Source organism: Nerophis ophidion, linkage group LG24 (assembly GCF_033978795.1).
Source record: "Nerophis ophidion isolate RoL-2023_Sa linkage group LG24, RoL_Noph_v1.0, whole genome shotgun sequence".
In the NCBI taxonomy this organism is placed as follows: Eukaryota; Metazoa; Chordata; class Actinopteri; order Syngnathiformes; family Syngnathidae; genus Nerophis; species Nerophis ophidion.
The window spans coordinates 27,154,490-27,171,599 of record NC_084634.1 but is presented as its reverse complement, the minus strand read 5'-3'; the positions used below and the strand labels follow the sequence as shown (position 1 = coordinate 27,171,599).

General features: G+C 36.4%; 1 protein-coding gene across 1 annotated transcript; it reads left to right on the top strand.

Annotated features, from left to right (window-relative positions):
* Positions 1-426: 426 nt before the first annotated feature.
* abracl (ABRA C-terminal like) lies at positions 427-13,132 on the top strand. Its single transcript, XM_061886508.1, has 3 exons — positions 427-534; positions 4,553-4,618; positions 10,995-13,132. Exons 2-3 carry the CDS (start codon positions 4,558-4,560, stop codon positions 11,177-11,179), a joined length of 246 nt encoding a protein of 81 aa, XP_061742492.1. The 5' UTR covers positions 427-534; positions 4,553-4,557; the 3' UTR covers positions 11,180-13,132.
* Positions 13,133-17,110: the final 3,978 nt, after the last annotated feature.

The following is a 17,110-nucleotide window of genomic DNA, read 5'->3' as shown; positions in this document are numbered from 1 at the left end:
GCACAGTGGGGGGTGGGGGATATGGAGTGAATTATTTATTACAAGTTTGAGTTCAAAATGGTGACAGCTCTGGAAAAGAAGCTTGAAATTTACACAAACTTATGTTTAACTCTATATATTTTTTATATCATTGCTTGGTTTCATTTTGCTGCTTTTTAAACACAGCATGATATAGGTACAGTGTTCTTATATTTAAAGAAAAGGCCTTACGACAGTGCGTTGAATGTGACGTCACATGAGCTTGATGTTGCCTTCCGGACTTCAGGAAATCTTAAACCCGTGTAAATTTGAATTGGAAATAGACACAAGCTACATGTATTCAATCTTTAAAATGTATATTTCAATAAAGAAAATATTCAAAAATATTATAACTCTATCTGTTTGTGTTCCCAGAGAGAATTTAAATATCGCTGACTGCACATTGCATGACGTTGTCCTTCCAGATTACGACGACCGTAAATGTTGCATTATTAGTAGCACACAAGCCGTGCCGCATTGTACTCGTCGGGAAACCCAGCCATCGCATCATATCAGGTAAGAAAATTCAAGTTGTTCTGTAAATATCACCCAGGTTGTGAGTATGTTGATCGGTTTGTATGAAAACAATTCTACCACCACACTTCCCATCCATTTCTAACAGCCAGGGCTCCACCCGAACACTGCCAGCAGATCACAAGTTACATTTCAAGTAGACCGCGTTACTAATCAGTCTGCGGTTTTCTGTTTTCGAAAATTAAACATATTTTACTTATTGGCATAAACATAATAAAAATAAGAGTTCCCCATAGTGGGAGAAAATAATAAAGAATCTTTGCTCGGTGACGAATAGCCGGTAGAGATAATCACCTACTTCCGCATTCACTGCAGCCGCCCTGTTTCTGTTGGAACTTGTTACTTTAATAAATATTTATGCGATATATTTGAAATAAATTGTCCCTTTATAGTTTGCTATCTGTATACAAATTATTTCATTATATCAATTTGAGTTTACTTCCAAGCACATACATTTCCCCCACTATTCAATCAAGCCATTTTAAATTTGCCTCTTTAAACACCCAATACAAAGATGAATGTCATAAAAGTATGTATTTCTTTTAAAAGATTGTAAAAGATTATTTTGTTTGTTGTGTTGTGGGTGATTATGTAATTTAATTACACTTTGAACACAATATAAGATGCTATATGTATATATATTCATACCGACAGCCACCAGACTGTATAATGCATATGTTCCTTCTTCACTTAAATGTAGAATATATGTACAATATATTTATAATATATTTATATTATTCATATATTATATCCATCCATTCATTTTCTACCGCTTATTCCCTTTGGGGTCGCAGGGGGCGCTGGTGCTTATCTCAGCTACAATCGGGCGGAAGGTGGGGTACACCCTGGACAAGTCGCTACCTCATCGCTGGGCCAACACAGACAACATTTCATATATTATATATTATATATACCGTATTTCCTTGAATTGCCGCAGGGCATATAGTATGCGCCTGCCTTAAATTACTGCCGGGTCAAACTCGATTCCCAAAATAATTAGCGCATGCTTAGTATTACCACCTAGTCAAACTGGTCATCATTTTCAAAATGGAGGAGGCTGATTTCAATTCCGGTAATTTGAAATCGCATAAAGGGAAGAAGATTAAGAGCTATTCAGTAGGATTTAAGGTCCAAGCTTACATCACACTCAAATTTTTACTGCATACCTTTGGTAAGTGCCGGAGTGAGAAGAGGTTTTAAAATAATTGCGCATGCTTACTTTTAACGCATGCCTTTGGTAAGCGCAGGAGTGAGAAGAGGTTTTAAATTAATTAGCGCTCCGGCAGCAATTCAAGGAAATACAGTATATAATAAATGATATTTATTATATTATTGTCTATTGTGAGCGAACTGTGGTGCTGAATTTCCCCCAGGAATCAATAAAGTACTTTATATTCTATTCCATTTTATTATCTTCTATATTGTGCTGTATATCAAACATAACAAGGAGGTGATGAACTGACTATCTCTTTATCAACAAGCAAAAACAACAAGTTGAACTGTCAAGAATAGAAGTCCTTTTGGTGCCCTCAGAAACGATCAGAAATCCTTAACTTTAACAATCATATTCCTCCAATAATAAACATTTTGAAAAAGTCAAATGATGAATGTCATAAAGTCTTTCTTTTAAAATATCATAAAAGATTATATTGTTTGGTGTGCCGTGGGTGATTATGTAATTTCACCTAATTGGGTTCAAAATGTTTTTTGCAAACCAGTAATTATAATCCGCCAATAATGTGCCGCTGTTGAGTGTCTGTACTGTCTAGAGCTCGGCAGAGTAACCGTGTAATACTCTTCCATATAAGTAGGTGGCAGCAGGTAGCTAATTGCTTTGTAGGTGTCGGGAAAGACGACTAGGGCTTGCAGGTAAAAAGGTATCTAACGCTTAAACCAAAAATAAACAAAAGGCGAGTCCTAATAAGAAAAGGCATTGAAGCTTACGGATGGCGATGCAAAACGAAGCTAAAACTGAACTGGCTGCAAAGTAAATAAAAACAGAATGTTGGACAACAGGAAAGACTTGCAGTGTGTGGAGCAGACGGCGTCCATAAAGTACATCAGTACATGCCATGCATGACAAGCAACACCAAAATACGAGCGCAAGACAAGAACTAAAACACTATACACAGGAAAACAACCAAAAACACAAAATAAGTCACGACGTGATGTGACGGGTCGTGACAGTACACCTACTTTGAGACAAGAGATATAGTGATGCATGGTTGGTTATGGTTTGAATTCATATCCAACAATTGCGAGAACAACATTTTACTGTCAATATCGGCTGCTGAGTTTCATTTTTTTATGTTTTCTGCTGGTGATTTTTTTCAATGAAAAAAATGTGCCTTGGTTTAGAAAAGGTTGAAAAACACTGTCTGAGACAGTTTGGCGTGGAGTTTATCAACGCCCACTTGTCTGTTTTCAGTCAATCGACATGGTAATCTTCATGTTCGCCACACAACAACACCTTGTTTGTCCAGTAGACCAGCAAATAAAGGTAAAGGTTTTGTTCCGAGTCGTGCTGCATCCTATGTAAACACACACAATAAGCATTTTCAAGCATAAAAAAGCTATATAAACTAAAAATATCAACACTGCGGTAGTATTAGCCATTTAAGAAGCCCAAACCAATCAGAGCGTGCTGTTCAGTATCGTCGCCACTGATTGGCTCAGCTTCTGCCAGCATTACTATATGGGATTAAAACAGTGTAACGATGACTGAATAGTTTAATGTATTTGGAAGGTTGTAAATAGGTTTTTAATGGTCTAGTTCAGGGGTAGGGAACCTATGTCTCTCGAGCCAAACGTGGCTCTTTTAATGACTGCACCTGGCTCCCAGATAAACCTTAGCTGACATTGCTTAACACGATAAGTAATGAATAATTCCGCTGGTAATCACAGTGTTAAAAATAACGTTCAAAATATAAAACATTCTTATGCATTTTAATCCATCCATCCGTTTTCTACCGCACCTGTTCAAGAAGTTGCATTAATGGTAAGAAGTATGTTATTTATTTTTGGTAAGCTTCAGAATAACAATGTTATTAAAAAGAATAAGACTTACTATGCCCTAAACATGTTGGTCTTATTTAAAAAGGCACCCATTTAGTTGTATTCGCTGTTAAAAAATATTATATAGCTCTCACGGAAATACATTTAAAAATAGTTGGCTTTCATGGCTCTCTCAGCCAAAAAGGTTCCCGACCCCTGCTCCAGCTATACAAATATTTGATTTAAAATTATTCCTACTTTGCGTGAGTCTGGAACCAATTAACAGCGCTGGACGAGGGACAACTGTACATAAATTGGTCATAATCTCAATAGTAATCAGCCAACCATGTTTTTGTATCATTGTGATTAATGTTAATAATAATATAACATTGTCATCCTATCCCTGATAGAAAATTATTGTTAGAAGGGAAATGCATTTTTGGGAATTTTGCCTATCCTTCACAACCCCTATGAAAGACAAGAACACATATGCTTTTCTTGTTTTTTTTATGCATTCTAATTCGTAAAAATTGGCAAGTACGCGGTGGCTAACAATGAAGGTAATGAGAGTACACTTCTTCTCCCATGAAACACTCTAAAAAAACATCCACAAACCGCCAACAATAATGCTTTTCCTGACTACTAGTATCAATCATTCAAAATTTATGTATATAGCCCTTAATCACAAGTGTCTCAAAGGGCTGCACAAGCCACAACAACATCCTCAGCTCAGATCCCGACACAGTATTAGCAATCTTGTTGTTTTTGTTTGTCCAGCGTGACACTAGCAAGGAAAGTGCTTCAAGTGTTCCTGCATTCTAGGATAAACTCCAACAATCACCGAGTTTGAACAGGATCCATCTTAAAATATTACTTAATGTGCTGTAAAAGGCTGTTAAAATGTAAATATTGCTAATGAAGTCTTACTTGGGCTGTTTACAATGTGCAGCCCACACAAAAATGGGGGAATTATATCAACATATTGATGTCTCTTTTTTTTCCTTAGGAACAATGAATGTGCATCATGAAATAGACTTGCTGGTGCAGGAGATTGAGCGACTTGGCAACAAAAGTGAGTCAGGTCTCCTATTGTGCATTGTGGCATTATGAGATTATTACATTTGTTTTGGTGTTGCTTTTGCATTTTCGGGTCTATTCTCAAATCAGTTCACTCCATAAGTCGAAATAACCCACAAACCTAAACATTTTTTAATGGCCTCTCATACAGAAAACATAAACAAAACCTGCTCAGACTACTCCGCAATTGTTACGTTTACCAATTCCTAGAGGTGTAACGGTACGTGTACTTGTATTGAACCGTTTCGGTGCGGGGGTTTCGGTTCGTAGCGTACCGCACGTCGTCTAAACAATGCACACCGAGGCACAACACCAACATGTTAGCAGCGACCGGGCTACGATACACTGGCCATACCTCCTCTTTTCAGCGGATATGTCCTCCTTTGCAGGGCTGTCCGGGTGGAGTTTCTTAAATGCCTCAAATGTCCGGCATTTTAAGTAAGGGTTGCATGTATTTTCAATGTACATTCAGGGTTAAAAAGGGGTTAAAAAGAAAACAAATTGTGCACGCAGCAGCATTCATGAGGGAGGTGCAGAGACAGAGAGAGCGAAAGAGTTATGATAAACGCGCATGCGTCGCCAGGCTCTGCTTTTTACCCATAGATTTATCAGATTTTATTTTTTATTATCTATAGCAGGGGTGTGAAAAGTGTGCCCCGGAAACCATATGCGGCCCACAGCTAATGTTTTAAAGGCCCACGGCACATTCTAAAAATACTATTAAAATAAACAAAAACATAAACAAACGTGAAATAAAAAAGCTTAAAGGCTAAATGTAATTGAGAAAAAGTTGCAACGTTGACTAATAAAACAAGGCTGTTTTTTTTTCTTTCAAACTGTCATTGCTCAAAACAAAATATTGAATCAAAATCAATGTTATTATGAATTATTGACCTATCCAAGGTTCCGATTACTTCACATAAAATACTGCACTAAGAAAAATATTATTGATGGAAGATTTTGCAAATTTGGTAAATAACCCAAAAATTTATATTTTGTGGTTTTCTTACTGTACCGAAAATGAACCAAACCGTGACCTCTGAACCGAGGTACGTACCGAACTGAAATTTTTGTGTACCGTTACACCCCTACCAATTCCCACAGCAGAATCAGTAAATATTCAAAAAAATTTAGTCTCTCCAGCCGTCAAATTTGCAGATCTCCTTGAACGGCGTTCGTAAATTGAAAAGTTCGTATAGTAAAGCAAATGTCTCCAAAAGAAACAATGAAAATATGAATAATAGGTTCCAGCCTTGACAAATTCCATATTTTAATGAAGGTTTATACACTTTGAACACTATAAGATGCTATATTGTACTGTATATCAAACATAACAAGGAGGTGTAGAATTAACTATCTTTTTTATCAACAAGTCAAAACAGGTTGAACTGTCCTGTATGTGCTGCTTTGTCAACACACTGAAGTCCTTTTGGTGCCCTCACAAACGATCAGAAATCCTTAACTTTAACAACCATATTCCTCCAACGATAAACATTTGAAAAAGTAAAATTTACTTACATTAACATTGGCAAAGAAGGAGCAGATAGACAGAGGGAGAGCACAAGGGGAGGGGCCGTGTGTGTGTGTGTGTGTGTGTGTGTGTGTGTGTGTGTGTGTGTGTGTGTGTGTGTGTGTGTGTGTGTGTGTGTGTGTGTGTGTGTGTGTGTGTGTGTGTGTGTGTGTGTGTGTGTGTGTGTGTGTGTGTGTGTGTGTGTGTGTGTGTGTGTGTGTGTGTGTGTGTGTGTACACTTTGGAAGAGGTGACGCTGAACGAGAGTAGCTCATCTCCTTAAAACTTGTTGTGGTACGACACCTGCTTCTACGATTCTTCCACACATCATTAATGTACTCCTTGCATATAGAAGTTCTTTTTTTTTTTTTTTCTGCCACAGCGATTACCTCTTTTTTTCATGTCGTTTTTGGAGCTCATATTGAGCTAGCAAAATGGACAAAACTTGTCAAAAGGTGAAAACGAAGAAAAGGCACGCGCACTGAAATGCTGTGAAGTGATTCTCACTGTACTTTTGCAGCAAGTGCCATTGAGGGTGCCGCCTCTCTAAAAATGCTGCGGCCTACGTTTTGCCTGCAAGCACGAAACAAAATGAATAAATGAATGAAGCGTTAATGCACAGAGACATGGTTCACACACAAAGGCATATTTGGCTCTAAAAGTTTGTAAATGTAAAAGTTAGCAAATAGATGGGTTCGTTTATATGTATATCCTTTTTGTGCTTGGCGATCAAACGATATCGAAAAATAAATCGCGACATACATGTAATCATATCAATATAAAATGCCCTCGATAAAACGCTTGAAAAATATATAATATTTTTGTCTGAAAAAAACTGAAAGAGTGAAAAATTGGTTGTATGAACAAAGGCACTAGTTTTTTTCAAACAAAAAGTGTTCGTGAAACAGGAGGGACACGTTAAATAGATTTACTGTACAGATTAAAATACAATAAAAAAGAGTGCTGCAGAGATTGAAGAAATATTGGATAAAACAGGCAAAGTCACCCCCACATTATGGCAGTTTTGGGGATATTTTCAAACGGACCGTAGTCCTTCGCTGCGCTCATCTTTTCTTATAAACACATGTCCGTTTCCTATTCGGATGTACGGAAACAGGTAGGAACCAAAGTGCAGGGCTGTATAACTATAATTAATAAATTATTACGAATAATGATAATAATTTGGCCCCAATATTATTTAAGTAATAATTATCGGGGCAGTGTAGATCGTTTGGTAGAGCGGCCTTGCCAGCAACCTGAGGGTTCTACGTTCGAGCCCTGCTTCTGCCATCCGAGTTACAACTGTTGTGTCCTTTGGCAAGACACTTCACCCGCTTGCTCCCAGTGCCACCCACACTGGTTTAAAAAAAATGTAACTTAGATAATGGGTTTCACTATGTAAAGCGCTATATAAATATAATTCACTTCACATTGCATAAGATTACTTTGTGGTACTAAACATGCAAATACTTGGTCTTCTCAGGTTTCTCTTAGTTTATATTTTTACACTTGGCACTTCTTTACTACATTATATTGGGCATTTCTTAAAAATTCTTTTTTTTTACCTTTTAAAGTGGTTATTGTTAAGTGTTATCGTTATTTTAGAATTGTCTTTACATTGTTTTCCATGCTTGTATTGACATTTCATTTACTTTCTGCCTTGATAGCTGAGGGGATTATAATCAGAGGAAGGTTTCATTTTAAGTAAAAATGTTAACATTTTATTATATTTTTCTCCATGTCCTTATTTCTATAGGTCACAAAAAATATCATTAATAATCGATTTTGACCAATGTGAAAAAATGATCATGATACATTTTTTTAGCCCTATATCTTTATATAGTGGCAGTAGATTTTTCAACTGTTGTCCACTCACTACAGAGAATACCAGGCACACAGATAGGGCTGGGCGATATATCGATATATACTCAATATATCGCGGGTTTGTCTCCGTGCGATATTGAAAATGACTATATCGTGATATTCGAGTATACATTCTCACGCAGTAGCGTTTGGCTGCTGGCATTACGCTACAGACTCTTCCCACTCTCTTGTCTCCTTCTCACAGACAGCAAGCGCACCTTCTTAACGTTAGCTGTGGTGCGAGTGGTAATACGAGAGAAAAGAGGTGTGAATCTGGTAACAAATGAAGGAAGAATTAATTCCCAGGAAAAACAGCAGGGGGTCCATTGTCTGGCGGTGGTTTGGCTTCAAGTGGGAATATGTCGAACGGACAACCGTAATTTGTCAAGTGTGGGGCAAAAGCGTCGCTACAAAAAGTAGCATTACTGCTAGTCACAAGAGGCTGCCGACCAGGAAGAGCGAACACCGGCTCCGTGTCCACGGCTGCAGGGCAGCAGTTTTCCAGCACGAAGGTGACTTTTCAGATGATGCTACATAGTAGCAGTAATGCTACTTTTTGTAGCTACGCTTTTGCCCCACACTTGACAAATAAGAGTTGTCTGTTCGACATATTCCTTCTTGAAGCCAAACCACCGCCAGACGATGGACCCCCTGCTGTTTTTCTTAAGAATTAATTCTTTCTTCATTTGTTACCAGATTTGCACCTTCTTTCTCTCATATTACCTCTCGCACGGCTCCGCTAGCATCACAGCTAACATTACCCATGCTTCTACTCCTCTGCTACGTAAGAGCGTATATGTACAGTATGTGACATATTTAAGGTGTGCTTGCTGTCTGTGAGAAGGAGAGACAAGAAAGAATGAAGAAGAGCCTGTAGTGTTATGCCAGCAGCTAAAAGCAACTGCGTGAGAACGTAGACTCGAATATCACGATATAGTCATTTTCTATATCGCACAGAGTCTAACCCGCGATACATCAAGAATATCGATATATCGCCAAGCCCTATGATGAAGCATATGGTCATTTGATGAATGATACTGATGAATCATATGGTAAATTTATAAACACGTTCATAATGCTTTAACATTGTCCGTGGAAACAACTCGGTAGAAAGCAGAGAAAGAACCATGAAACCATGAATGACAAAAGGGTTAAAACTGCTTGTAATAAGTCATTATATAAAGCATTTATAACACAAACTAAAGAAAATAAGTACAAAAAGTATTAAAACAAGCTAACATACTGCAAACATGTAGAAAATAATATTACAGTTCAGTTTTAGACAGGAATAAAAACAGTATGAGAGCAACATGGGGCATCCTCGATAGCATTGTTAAACTACTTATGTAGTTTTAAACTTTAACAATTACTTGGTAAATATTGGTCCAAAATTGGAGGAAAGGATTCCAGACCCAGTTTCCACTGAGGACTACAGTGACACCATTGATAGAAATCCCAACTCAATGTTCCTCACAAAAGTAACACAAGATTAAATACCATTCGGGAAAAAATTTCAAATCTAAGACTTCAAGCCATTGCAATGTACAAAAATTCTTCTCAACAAAAAAGAAAGACTATAACCTCTAGAGAAAAATGTAATTTAAAACATTTGTATGCATGTACAAGATTTAAGACCTTTAGTATATCAGTTTGTGGAATTAAAATATGGAATGGATTAAGCAAATAAATCAAACAATGTACTAATATGATCCAATTAAAAAAAAAAAACTCTTCAAACTTAAAGTGTATACAAAGTATAATTAAGAAAAACCTTGAATTTATTGATAATTGTATTTATCTCACCATATGAAATGCAAATTCACTAATTTTTTTTTTTCATGTTATTACTTATGGAGTATATTGTAAATAAATTAAGGAGAGGAAGTGAACAAAAGACCGTGCCAGCAACCTGAGGGTTCCTGGTTCGATTCCCATCTTCTACCAGCCGAATCACGTCCGTTGTGTCCTTGAGCAAGACACTTCACCCTTGCTCCTGATGGGTCGTGGTTAGCGCCTTGCATGGCAGCTTCCGCCATCAGTGTGTGATTGTGTGTGTGAATGGGTGAATGTGGAAATAATGTCAAAGCGCTTTGAGTACCTTGAAGGTAGAAGTATAACCCATTTACCATTTAGTATGTAGCATCATTTGAAAAGTCACCTGCTAGAGAATGAAGAGTGTTTCCTCCGCATTTCAACATCTCCATTCGGTGCCACACCAACAAAATGCCGAGGCAACCATTTCCACATCAACACCGTATGAAAAAAATAGTCCGCCGTAACCTAACACACAACGATTTAATTTCCTATTATGCAGCTCACTTTTATTTGACAGTTATTGAAATATCTTGTGTGACATCATGCACAAAAGTGCTCTTTATTAGTTTTAAACTACTGTAGTGTACAAAAAGTGCACTTTAATTTAGTGTTGTTTTGATTTGTCATCTTAGTGACATCATGCACAAAACTGCACTAATAGCTTGTTTTAAAATGTTTCTGACAATCTTGCACTTTCTGTTTTGGAAATGACATGAATGTTTGTGCCACTGCTTAATAACTCTTTAATACATACAGTTTTGGTCAATTGACTTAGTTGTGATTTTCCTCTCTGCATGAAAGTTTAAAATGAGTATATATTAATGCAGTATGAAGAAGAATGTTTTAATGTAGACACATAGAATCATCATACTGCTGTGATTATATGCACGATGAGGTGGCGACTTGTCCAGGGTGTACCCCGCCTTCCGCCCGATTGTAGCTGAGATAGGCGCCAGCGCCCCCCGCGACCCCAGAAGGGAGTAAGCGGTAGAAAATGGATGGATGGATGGAAGTGTTAATTTAAGGCTAAGGCAAAATATCAAGATACATATTGTTTATCGTGACATGGCCTAAAAATTTCGAGATATTAAAAAATGGCAAAATCGCCCAGCCTTACACCCAGTTATATAACTACAGCATAAACCGAATATTGGACGACTCAAAAATCTCTGTATTTATTCCAGATGCTGCAGGTCAAACGAGCGTGAAGTTCGGAGTGCTGTTTAACGACGACCGCTGTGCCAACATCTTCGAGGCGCTGGTGGGCACCCTGAGGGCGGCCAAGAAGAGGAAGGTCGTCTCCTTCCAGAATGAGATGCTTCTGCAGGGCGTTCATGACGACGTGGACATCGTTCTGCTCAAAGAATGAGGCGACCTCTGCAGCTGACCCGGACCAAAAAGAATAGAAACAACTGTAGCTTAACGCCATATAACGTCATATTTCCCTTCACTTTGATGAATTTTTTGAAATTCAGTGCCAAACAAAAACAAGTTTTATTTTCCTCGAACAAAGCACACTGTCAAGTTTAAAAGTAAACCACTGGAGTTTTTAATAGAAGTGAGTCAATGCTACGACTAACTCTATTGTTAGTTAACATAACTTGAAAGGATGTAACAATAAACGGTATTAGTGATAACCGTTTTAAATAGAAATTAGCGAAAAAACGCGATTCACTGACTGGCGCCAGGTTGGTAGCTTACATGCTAACATGACAACAAGAGGCATTAACGTCTTTCTCCATTAAGAAAAGACGTACCCCAACTTTTCTAAACACATTGCTGTTTGAGCAACTGAGACATTCCATTGTGCACATTGAAACTACAATTTGTTAGGACAGAGGAATATGAGACCCGAGGTGTTTTTACGGTGTATTCAAGGACCGCTGAACAGAGTAGAACGCCACAACGCCCGCCAGAAATATTAATAACAGATTGTATTTGCTACGCACTTTTTATTTAATTAAATTTAAAAACAATTTTCAAAACAATGAGAGTAGCCGTTAAAACCAATAAAATTCTAATACTAAAACGATGTCAGTGAAGCAGAAGAAACAAAAAAAACACAAAATAGTGTCTTTTCTAAATAAGAAACTTGGTCAATAGATTTCAGTGTGTTTGGAAGTACTTTTTGGAAACAAATACAACAATATCCCAGTAATAATGAGAACCGTGGTCATTTTGGTCCCGATATCCGTGATATGAAATGTACATATCGCCGCATCCCTACACGCTCGCAAGCTTTTAATACGTCAACTGTCGCCAGGGTTGCTATCAAAATTGCGCCGTGTTTTTAGATTGACAAAATAAACAAAACGCTCAGGTTGAATTCCATCAAAACATTTTTTTTTGCGTTAGCATAGTGTGCTAGCTCAAATGTCCCAGGTCGTTGTTGATGATATCACACCAACTTTGACTTTTTTATTCGAAGGTACACAAGGTGAGACCTGGATTCAAGCGACTATTTTATAGTTTACGAGTCCAATGCACTACCTCTCGACTTTTTTAGTGATCAATTCAAAACATTTCTAAAAACAAGCGCAGTTCAACAGGACATTTGCACCTTTTTACGCATTCTTTTTTTTTTTTAATCCCATCTTTTTATACACCTTTTTTTGGTTTTCTTGCCAAGCAAACACCAAAACGTGTCTTTGTAGTATCTTATCGGACAGAGCATTTCTACTGGACATAGTTTGTAGTGCAATATTTGGGTAAAGTAAGGGTATTTATTACATAGGGGGAGTGGTGCCAAAATCAGTTCTTACTTCTTCTCAGGACCACACTTGCTAAATGAATTAGTTGAATTTACCACTGTTTATTTTGTACTGTAGCCCTAATGATGCTTGCAGATCAGACATGATTGCTTTGTTTAGTTAACGCAAAACATATAAAAACAAATACATTATGCCTGGTGTGCAGGTTCAATGAGGCACATCTCCTGCTGTCATGTCAACCCTGGTGGATCTATTATTATTTTTGTGTAAAACATTTACCGGCCTTGTAATTTAGTTTTCAAAACCGTTGTAGTTGCGCAGTTTATCGGAACTGTTTCAGTGAATGGATCGCATTGTAGTAAGAAACTACACAAGCGTGGATAATAGGAAATGACGGTTATTATTTGATAATGTAGCTTCGATCACTTTGTGGTACAAGACGTGTACAGACTGAGCGAGAGCAGCACAAATACCTCAAGCTGTTTACACTTTTGTCACATGTCCGTGAACTGGTGCGCAACGCCTGCATTTGCTGTATTCGTGCCATTACTGTCTTTTGTATTGCCAATAACACATGTCTGCATTCCAATAAATAGTATCTTTACAGTTGACTCTGGCTTTGCTGCATGTTTTATTTTAGGACTGGCCCGCCACAAGGTTTTATGTGTACCGTGGAAGCCTGGAAATAATGTGCATTCATAAAGCATTTTATCTTTCTTTCCTAAATGTATGTGTTTTAAAATGTTGACAGAAAAATTATATGTACTTCATAAAATTCCACGTTAATCTTTACAACTATCTGACCATGCAAAACATATATTGGCAGAGTTTTGTTGGACAGAAAAACAATATTAAGAAAATATTTAAAAAACAGCAAAAATTTGAGATGCAATATGAAAAAAAATTTTTTTTACTGATACCTCAGCAGTGTACAAACTTACACCAGGTATGCAGGGGCAAGTCTACAAGGTTTCAAGAACTCTGGGGTGCCTCTTTGAGATCCATCCATCCATCCATTTTCTACCGCTTATTCCCTTTCGGGGGCGCTGGCGCCGATCTCAGCTACAATCGGGCAGAAGGCAGGGTACACCCTGGACAAGTCGCCACCTCATCGCAGGGCCAACACAGATAGACAGACAACATTCACACACTAGGGCCAATTTAGTGTTGCCAATCGACCTATCCCCAGGTGTATGTCTTTGGAAGTGGGAGGAAGCCGGAGTACCCGGAGGGAACCCACGCATTCACGGGGAGAACATGCAAACTCCACACAGAAAGATCCCAAGCCTGGATTTGAACCCAGGACTGCAGGAACTTCGTATTGTGAGGCAGACGCACTAACCCCTCTGCTACTGTGAATCCCCTCTCTGAGATATGTAGGAGAAACTGGTCTCCAAATGAACCCTGATTGAAACACCACTGGGATGCGGGTGGTTGATGAGCCTTTTATGTGCTTATTGTTTGTTGTCTCTCTCAAGGCCTTTCAGGAATGCAGCTGTCTGTATGCACCCCTATTATGTACTGTACATATATGTATATATATATATATTTTTTATTTATTTATCTAATTTTATTTATTTATTTGAATTTTCCTGAAGGAATCAATAAAGTTATATATATATATTTATATAAGAGGTGTGGGAAAAAATCGAATTGAATACGAATCGCGATTTTCACAACGTGCGATTCAGAATCGATTATCATTTAAAAAAAAATTGATTTAAAAAAAATATATATATTATTTTTATTTTTTTATCAATCAAACAAAAGTATACACAGCAATACCATAACAATGCAATCCAATTCTAAAACCAAACCTGACCCAGCAACACTCAAAACTGCAATAAACAGAGCAATTGAGGAGACACAAACATGACACATAACAAACCAAGTAGTGAAACAAAAATGAATATTATCAACAACAGTATCAATATTAGTTATAATTTCAGCATAGCAGTTATTAAAAATCCCTCATTGACATTATCATTAGACATTTATAAAAATAAAAAAAAAGAATAGTGTCACAGTGACTTACACTTGCATCGCATCTCATTAGTTTGACAACACACTGTGTCCAGTGTTTTCACAAAGATAAAATAAGTCATATTTTTGGTTCGTTTAATTGTTAAAACAAATTTACATTATTGCAATCAGTTGATAAAACATTGTCCTTTACAATTATAAAAGCTTTTTTTTTTTTAAATCTACTACTCTGATAGCATGTCAGCAGAATGGGGTAGATGCTGCTGAAACCCTATGTATTGAATGAATACAGAATTGTTTTGAATCGGAAAAATATCGTTTTTGAATTGAGAATCGCGTTGAATCGAAAAAAATCCATATATTATCGAATAGCGACCCCAAGAATCAATATTGAATCGAATCGTGGGACACCCAAATATTTGCAGCCATACTATCTATATATATATATATATATATATATTTATATATATATATATATATATATATATATATATATATATATATATATATATATATATATATATATATTTATATATACATACATACATTTACACACCTCATTTCAATGAGTTTTCTTTATTTTCATGACTATTTACATTTTAGGTTCAGAATCAGAAATACTTTATTGATCCCTGGGGGGAAATCAAAATTTCAGAATATCACTGAAGGCATAAAAACTATGACACCTGTGCAGTGAAAACCGTTTCAGGTGACTACCTCTTGAAGCTCATCGAGAGAATGTCAAGAGTGAGCAAAGCAGTAATCAGAGCAAAGGGTGGCTATTTTGAAGAAACTACAAATATAAAAGAAGTTATCAGTTAATTCACAATTTTTTCGTAAAGTACTCTACATAACTCCACATGTGTTCATTCATAGTTTTGACGCCTTCAGTGACAATCTACAATGTAAATAGTCATGAAAATAAAGAAAACACATTGAATGAGAATTGTACAAACTTTTGGCCTGTACTGTTTATACACATATTCATATATAATCTGAGGGCCACCTTAATTGCAATGTGGCCCTTAATAAACATGAGTTTGAAGCGGCTGTAATATAAAAGATCCATACCTTCTAAACTTTAATATTTGATTATGCACCAAGATGTTGAAATAATCAAATGCGCAGACATTTGTGTAAATATATCATAAGGCGATTATGCATAGGTAAAATGTAGTCTCTGGTACATGTGGCCATAACATTGAAAATGAGTTTAAGACCCCTGAATTAAATGAATGAAAAGATGGGAAAAGGCCATAACGTAAAGAACAATGCAATCAAAAACTGTATTTTTTTTTTCTTCATATTATTTACTATGTCCCTGCAGAATCACATATGTTGGGGTTTTTTTTTTTCACGGCAAGCATATACATGACATAAGACATGTAAAATATTTATTTTATTACAGTTAACTGATTTACTAATTATGAATTTAATCTTCAATTATATTTTATTTTATGATGTACTGTATGTATACATTCCATTTAATGCAGGGCTGCTCCTAGATAAATTGGGGACCTAACCAGAATTGTATTTTGAGCACCCCCCCCCCCCTCCCAATTTTTTTTTTTTATTCATGTGAATAATTTGATTCATACTAAAACATATCGATGGGAAATAACTTGGCACAAGGTTGACTGTGGCTCAAACCCAGTACGTTTGCTTTTCGAGATAATCATTGGTTATCACAAAAGTTGTGAAAGTCATTACATAACTAAAAAAAAAATAAGCACGGGAATAAGAAAGAATAAGCTTTTATTTATTTTACAATGGGGAAATTACATTTTTTCAGTGCAGGTTTTTATATACATGAACAGAAATAAAACGTAATGAAAAACAAAAATATTGTAACAAATACTACATAATGCACATTAATATCTATAGATTAAATAAAAAATATTAAAACAACACCAATAAATATATTAAATGTGTAATTCATTAAATAAACAAATAGGACAAGAAATACTCCATAGTCGTCCCTCACCACAAAATATTCTTTCAATTTTTTTTAAGCTACTGTACTAAATTTTGATCTCAATTCAAGCATTTTCAAGCATAAAACCGGTTAAGTAAGCTAAAAATGTTATTAATTGAATAAATTATTTTTTTCTATTCAGACAAAGATTATTTATGTATTTATTATTTGTTTACTTACTATGGTATATTATTTGTTTAATATTTATTTGTTCACTGTTATGTTACAGTGAACAAGAAAATAGGATGAAATTGCCATGGCATGAAGAGGGGTAAATAAGATCAGCTTCTTCCTACTCCTTTTCGGACGTGCTGTAATGAAACAACTGGAAATATGTGATGAATTACATTGCACTGTGTGCATGTCCAAAATAAACTGAAACTGAACTGAACTTAAAAATATCAATATTCCAGTAGTATTGGTCACTCGAGAAGCCCAAACCAATGTTCAGTATCGTGGCCACTGATTGTCTCAGCCCCAGCCACCATTACTATATTGGATTAAAAACGTAAAAGTGACTCAATTGTGTTATTTCATGTCAAGAGGGCTTTCATAATGTTGACATATGTATTCAGAAGGTCGTAAACAGTTTTTAATCATTTAGCTATGAAATGATTGATACTTTGCATCA

Coding starts and splice junctions, on each gene's coding strand:
- abracl (XM_061886508.1), top strand. CDS start 4,558: ATGAATGTGCATCATGAAATAGACTTGCTGGTGCAGGAGATTGAGCGA. Junction 4,619..10,994: donor TGAGCGACTTGGCAACAAAA/GTGAGTCAGGTC, acceptor TATTTATTCCAG/ATGCTGCAGGTCAAACGAGC.